We start from the raw sequence: 7,780 nt of genomic DNA, 5'->3' as shown, positions 1-7,780 counted from the left end.
CACTATAATGTTTACACCAGTGTTTTAAAAAACGCCGAGTCGAACCGGACTCGCCCGGTTCGACTCGAAAATCGTGAAAAGGGGACCGGATCGCCTAAAAAATCGGAAATCGTCCGGTTCTAAAGAGAACCGGACGATTCTGCGGCGAGTCCGAACAGTGAATCGGGGAGTCCCGTACGGAATTTTTTTTTTTTTTTTTGTAATCCATGATAGATTTTTTTGTAATACTTGATCGATTTTTTTGTAATCCATGATCGAATTGTTTTTGTTTTTTTGTAATCCATGATCGAATTTTTTGGTTTTTTGTAACCCATAATAGAATTTTTTGTAATCCATGATCGAAATGTTTGTTTTCTTTTCTTGTAATCCATGATCGATTTTTTTTTTTTTTTTTTTTTTTTGTAACCCATGATAGAATTTTGTGTAATCCATGATCGAATGTTTTGTAATACATGATCGAAACGTTTGTTTTTTTTTTGTAATCCATGATCGAAATGTTTGTTTTTTTTTTGTAATCCATGATTGAATTTTTTGTTTTTTGCTTTTTTTGTAACCCATGATAGAGTTTTTTGTAATCCATGATTGAATTTTTTGTAATCCATGATCGAACTGTTTTTTTCTTTTTTTGTAATCCACGATTGAATTTTTTGTTTTTTTTTTTAATCCATGATCGAATTTTATGTAATCCATGATCGAATTTTATGTAATCCATGATTGAATTTTTTGAAAATTTGTGATTTTTTTTTTTAATCCATGATCGAATTGTTTTTTATAATCCATGATAGAATTTTTTGAAAATTTGTGATTTTTTTTTTAATCCATGATCGATTTTTTTGAAAATATGTTATTTTTTTTTTAATCCATATTATTCAAAGAGAAAATGAGAGAGATGATGATTCTGAAGCCACCCTATCCCAGCCATATTATTCACATATCGAGTCCCAACAGCAACAATGTAGGGATGAGCACGAAATACTGTAAATTAAATGCTGAATGGCGGTTCATGCAGGGAAAGAACATATCAATATTCGCATATTCATTCAAAAACATGAAAATTCTTAATGGAGTACCCTCATTTTTTATTGAATTCCTAAAAAACAATATTTATAATAAATTTTAATAATTTTTTCGAATTTTTTTTAAACTTTATTCTGACTGATTCACCCGATTCCCGATCCGGATCGCCGATTCGCCGATCCAGATCGGTTTTTTGGAAGCCCGATCCGGGTCACCGATCCGTTTTTTAAACCATTGGTTTACACATAACTTATATTAAATCTCAATTGAACCTTTGTAAGACACTAAAACATTGAAAAGTAGCTAAATATATAACTTATTGCTAGAATCATCTAAATAAATATATTAAATACTTACCCCTTACTCAATCTACTCCCATATCTTACAGCGTTAATATTTCAAATATATGGCACATATTTTTAAGGAAGTTTATATAAGGTTGCAATCTTAAAATGTAGAACGACAGATACACTTCAAAAATCCATCGAAAATTGTTGTTTTAATGTTGAAAAACTCTCTAATTGATCATCTCAACATCGAGATGTATGGATATGAAAAAGAAATGTTTTTTATTCCCATAAATAGTGCATCTTGCAACACATTATCTTGACCGTCTGTTTTCAAAATTTTCGTATGTTTATTGATCTACTTGATTTTAACCGTTTTTAGAGTTTAAAATTTTATAATTAGATATAAAAATAGATTTTCAGACAATCTTATGATTTTTTAACACAAAAAATACATGTTATGATAAAGTTTGGAGGTACACCTTAATTAGATTGTTAACCGCACACTATTTTTAATATTTCAAATATATGGCACATATCTACATTTCAAATATATGGTACATAGTTTTAAAACTATTGAATGATCATGTGGAGCTTTATACACAACAATCAAATGAAAATCATGTTGATAATCATGAAAATCATGTTGTCACAAAATTTTCGTTTCAAAGGGATTATCCACACCTTTATACATAAAGAGAGAGATAATTTTTTAACTCTAGATGAACTGAATTTAGAGTTCAATTGAACTTCTAACTCTAAATTCAGCTCTTCACATCAAACATAAAAAAGTTAACCAAAAAATAAAAAAGGCAATAACTTTTACAAATTCGGATAAAACTTCTTAAGAGGAAAAAGAGGACCATAATGCAACTCAACTTCATAACACTAACCCACCAACCGATTTGATTCATCAAAAACCTATCCCGCAAGACACTCGCTAAAGGAAAAAGTTTATATGAAGTTTGCAACCTTAAAAATGTAAAATTGAAGATGCACCTCAAAAATTCATCAGACAAGATTGTTTTACTGTTGAAAAACCCTCTAATTGATCATCTCGACATAAAGATGAATGAATATAAAAAAAAAAGATTTTGTATCCAAGAAATAGTACATCTTGCGGCACATTATCTAGACCATCCATTTTTAAGATTTTCATAATTTAAGATCTACTTGATTTCAACCATTTTTGAAGTTTAAAATTTTATGATTAGATATAAAAATAGATTTTCAAATAATCCTAATAATTTTTAACACCAAACTTACATGTTATTAAAGAAGTTGCAAATCTAAATCGGTGATCGAAAACTTGGCACTTGAGCTCGGTCACTTGCCGAGCTGAGTACACGGGTGAAACTTGGGGCAACCATAAATTTAAAAAATCATAAAACATATATTAAAATTGAAATGAATATATAAATATTTTATCTGTATTTAGCCAAAAAATAATTTAAATGCAATCTGTATATATTTAGTGATGATTGTGAGTTTTTGAGTTTTTTTATCACATGCCCCATTTCTATATTTTTATATTTGGTGATGATTTGTTAGTTTTATGGGTTTTTTATTACATGCCCTATTTTGATATATTTTTCTCTATTTTTCAATTTTTCTGAAATGTCCCTAGCTATAAATCAAAATTTCTAAATCCATGTTTTGTAATTTTTTTTTCCATTCTTAGTTCGACTTTTCTCTGTTTTCAGTTTAGTTTGATATTTTGCTATTGTTATATTTTTTTTTGTACTTTTTATGGGCCACTCAGAGTCCCTGAGTTACTTTGTGAACCTCGATCTATAAAGGAAAATGGTTTGAAAGCCTCTCACTTTATAACTCATAAAAAATTGCAATTCAAGCATTAGAAGACCTTTATATATCTTGACTTGAACATTATGGTTGTGAAAAAAAAAAAAAAAAGGTACGATTTCAAACTCTAAAAATATGGTTATTGTAACAAATTATCCTTCTCCCAAAAAATAAGTATTGTATATTTACAAGATCTGTACCATTTTTAAGTTTCGAATTTTTGAGTTTCGAATTTCATTGCCGAAAATTAATTTTAAAGTCATCATGGAGATTTCTGTTGCCGAAAGCGATTTGAAGTAAGGCTTTATTTTGTTTTTATAAAGCCTAGGCCCTACAGAAACTTCATCCCGATCCAAATGATCTCACCATTACCGCCACTGCACAAAAACTTGGCAAAATGTAGAAAAAGTGAGACAAAGAGAGGACAAGCAGGGAAAATCCAAATCAAAGCTAGGTTTATGGGTGAGCGAGCTGAACCAGCTCTACGGCACCATGCACCACTAAGTATGATATTATAATACACAACCTGGGCAGCATCCACCACTCTTTCCCAATATGATAAGGTGCGGATGAACCATAGAATGTTCGATCTCCATAATCTGGAATTACAGGTGAGCTCCATCACCCATCATTGAGAATGGATGATCAACGCAGCTGTGTACCATACACTAACACTATATAGCTTGTGTACAGAATCATAAACATGTACATAGCTATGAGAGGGAACCACAAGTCCATAATTCATCAGCTTTATGCGCAACAGTTAATAAAATCACAAACATGACAATATCTGTAATACAGGCTCCCTAATATGATTCATTAACAATCTCATTTCTTACATGGGGAAATACTATCCCCTACAACCAAGTCAAATCCCAACTTCTATTAGATTTAAACCCCCCATCCAAATACAAATCCCAACTTCAATTTTTTGATTTTTGCTTTTTGTTTTCTTATTCCATATTTTGAAAGGCAGAAACAAGAAATTTGAAGACCCAAAATATCCAAATTCAAACCCCAACTTTAATTTTGTGTAGGTTTCTTTTGCTCATGAAAGAATAAAAAAAGAAAAAGAAAGATGAGGCTTTACAGGATCAAATTCAGGGCTGAGGCTTAGTCTGAGGAGCAAAGCCAGCAAACCAAGCAATCCTCATGAGTTGAACACCTAGAATAAGCACCCACAAAGATACCAAAACCCTCAGACCCTCCACAACCCAAGTGGGTGCACCCACCTCACCCACCAACCTCAAACCCCTCATCAATTGCAGCAACCTATATCCCTCATACACAATGGGGCCCAGCAGCCACACAGGTGATCGCCAACGCCATGTCAGCATCTCCGTCAGTATTTGTATGGATAAGAGGAGAAGGTAGGGACCCACCAAAATGAGAAATGAAATAAAGGGGAGAGTAGGTTGGAGAAAGCCCCTATGAGAGGCCAAGAGCATTACTATAGGTGCGACTAAACCTACTATGTTTGCGCCCATGTTCCAACATTTGTAACTCAAGGGGATTTCATAGGCATAGGTTTTAAGGCTTTTGGGGCGAGCACAGGCATCAGCCAGGAGAAGGAAGAGGGTGGCCCCCATGTTGAATATGTAATCGAGCCCCACTAATGAAAGAAGGCTCGATATGTTTGGACCAAGAAAGACAGAGGACATGGGTAGCCAAAGAGTGGGGATAATGCCTGTTATAAGTAAAATAGAAGGACCAAAGAGCCACATTGACCATTTTAAAGGCCGTGGCTCCTGCTTTTTCATATCTATTACATGGGTTTCCTGATTCTCAGGAAAGGGAAGTTCTGCTATGTCTTCGAAGGAATCGAGAATATTGTTTCCTTTTATAATGCTGCCGCTATCAACAGCAGGAGCACTAGATAGGGAAGAGGTATCCCAATGGGACAGCCTAGTGCATAAGAGAGGGTGTATTCTTCTTGAGTTAAACATTTGGAATTTGGGTTGGAGAAATGGTCTCGATAATGAAGTCATCAGGCTGTCCCACTGAGCTCGAGGAGGACTAGCCTGTAGCATGGATGGTGCTTGAGATAGAAGAACCATTGTGTTATCCATGGTTCTAATGAATGAATCGGTGCATATGGCAGGAACTCAAGCTGGTTTATCTCTGCGACTCAAACAAGCATCATTAGCAAAGTGAACATGCTGCAGCTTCTAAAGTTATACAGGACGAAATGATGTTATTATACTTGGGGAAAATACAGTGTACACAGTCTATAATGTTTATAGTAATTGTTCATATTGAGCGTCTAACTCAATTACGGGCAATGGCGGATAACCTGTTCATCCCCACTATGAATCATTGACGTGGACTGTGGAGATGATCAGTTACCATACACACCATAGAGTATACTCTCTAAATAATGACTCAAGAAGGAGATCAAACAAATTCATCAAGCTAAATGAGTTATAGAAAAGATAGCTACATATAGATAGAGGCTTCTTCAAACAAAGACGAATTGATAATACTGGTCCACAATCAGAAAATTTGGAGTAGCAACAATCAACAAAGACTAGATCAATATAAATCAAACATGTAGAAAAGCAGTACCCCATTATTGATCAGAAATGAATAAAAGCATAGAAAACAATGTAGCACACAGTCATGGCTATTCACAAATTACACGATACCAAGTATAGAGTGGGCATAAGGAATATCCATCTATCATAAAACTAAAAATGTGAAAGTTTTATCTGGATATAAAATCACAAACTGATGTTTATAGGAAATCAGAAGTAAAACATAAATCTATTTCTATCAAACTACCCCGATGAACAATCACGAAATGTACAAGGTCTAATAATCCCATTATGCAGTGTAATTTGAAGCCCCAACTATAGAACTCAAAATGCTGCAAATATTAATATCAAATTGCTCCCCCAAATAAACAAGACCGATTGCTTCCAAGCAGTATTCATGAGGCTCAAATATATATATTTATTCAAAGCTTTTACATACATATTAATAAGAGTCAAATTCTTCTACATTCAATTGAAATGATTCATATCTTCCTTGAAGCTTAGTCTCTTCTGCAGTTTCAGAGCTATTCTAACTAGGGCTATGATATTGGCAGCAAAGCCTAGTTTTTCTGTTTTACCTCAATCCCTACCATTTACCAGAATTCCAAACACCAAACCACCATTTACCCATTCTAATTCTTTCTTCCTCTCTGAAACACTAGATGTAGCCCTCATTGTCCTAAAAAGAAAAGGGGCCATCATGAATATTCCTTTGGGTTTTTCCCAAAACCTCCAGATCGTATTATTTTTTCACTGAAATTTACTTCATTTTCTCTCAGTGGCTCACATAATTTCCTCTCATCCCTTCTCATCAACTTCTTTTTCTATTGTCCTCTATCTGAAAGTCATTGGGAGCAACAAATTTAACACTCAAAAGCCAAAATCCTACCAATTCTTCATTTTCTCAGAGTGGAGTGAGGGTAATTTCTCACACTAAAGCTACAGTATTTCCCCTCCCAAAGGAGGAAGAAAACTAATAAAAAATGAGAACAAACAAATAACAAAAAATATCCATAAGAAAACATAAAGAACAGATCATAGAGCATCCATGAGTATAAAAAAATCTTAGTTTATCCACGAGCTTTCCTTTAATTGCTCATTTGCTCTTATGCATATACAAGAACAGCTAGAAAGGATTCAAGGGGAAATTATTAAGTGGGCCTCTGATCAATAAGCCCATCAATCCAAATTTGATGACGCTCAACCAACACCATATCAATAACATTCGGAAACCCAAGAGCAGTATTTGATGAAGTTCTAACTGACCCTAAGATGATTCAAGGCATGAAATGGAAAACACCTATGTGAAAAGTTTATAATTATCAGGATTGAAAAATGAAAAAAAAACCCAATGACAAACTAGACAATCCGCAGTCAGGAAAATGAATTCAAGCAATTGGGTTTTTCTATAACTGCAACCATTCATCCAATTTGCCAAGGATTAATCATGAAAAACGAGTTGTAGTTAAATTATCATCAATAACCATATGACTGAATGCAAGGACATTAAAAATCACAAAAATATTCACTAAATATTGAATTGGGAACATGGGTTGTTACCTCGACTCTTCTTCTTCCTTTTCTGTCCGATTTTCTGACTTCTGTAGAGAACAGGACCGTTAAGGATCGGTCAAAGCCTGCGAAATCACAATCCAAAATCCAAACGAAAGAGTGGACTATGAGTGGTCCAATCCAAAATCCACCCAACGGAAAAGATCAAAATTCGGCCGAGGCTTTATAGAAAAAGAAAGTAAAGCTGCATCTCAAAATTCATCGAAAATTAGTTATAGGAGTTGAAAAACATTTAATGCCATTATCTTTACAGGAGGCCACCTGGAGTTCCTTTTTCCTTTTGGAAAAGTATATAGTAAGTAAGGTCATAATCACCATTGATTGTTAGATTTGAAATCATATGGTTACGAAAATATCATTTACTTAGCTCAAAGTTGAAATGAAATTTTTTCGAATGTTGTGACACACCCCAAGTTTTTGGTTTTGATGTATGATGGCTAAGGGACATCTTTATACTAAAGGTAAATAGCCTTATGGTATAAAATCCATTTTCTTCGTAGTACTTTATGTTTTCTAGTTGGCGAAATATGTGGGGACCGTATAACATTATGCTTGTGAAATGATATT

The 7,780-nt window shown here is 33.8% G+C and overlaps 1 protein-coding gene across 1 annotated transcript; it reads right to left on the bottom strand.

The window, feature by feature from the left end:
- Nucleotides 1-3,896: 3,896 nt before the first annotated feature.
- On the bottom strand, nucleotides 3,897-7,349 carry LOC18428803 (cytochrome P450 family protein). Its single transcript, XM_006838101.4, has 2 exons — nucleotides 7,202-7,349; nucleotides 3,897-5,228 (listed from the first exon to the last, which is right to left on the bottom strand). The coding sequence occupies exon 2, from the start codon at nucleotides 5,174-5,176 to the stop codon at nucleotides 4,208-4,210; it is 969 nt and encodes a 322-aa protein (XP_006838164.2). The 5' UTR covers nucleotides 5,177-5,228; nucleotides 7,202-7,349; the 3' UTR covers nucleotides 3,897-4,207.
- Nucleotides 7,350-7,780: the final 431 nt, after the last annotated feature.

This window comes from Amborella trichopoda, chromosome 13 (genome assembly GCF_054954075.1).
Source record: "Amborella trichopoda isolate Santa Cruz 75 chromosome 13, AtrichopodaSantaCruz75HAP2 v2.0, whole genome shotgun sequence".
NCBI classification, from domain to species: Eukaryota; Viridiplantae; Streptophyta; class Magnoliopsida; order Amborellales; family Amborellaceae; genus Amborella; species Amborella trichopoda.
Note: the sequence above shows the minus strand (reverse complement) of the source record. Positions and strands in the feature narration are given on the sequence as shown.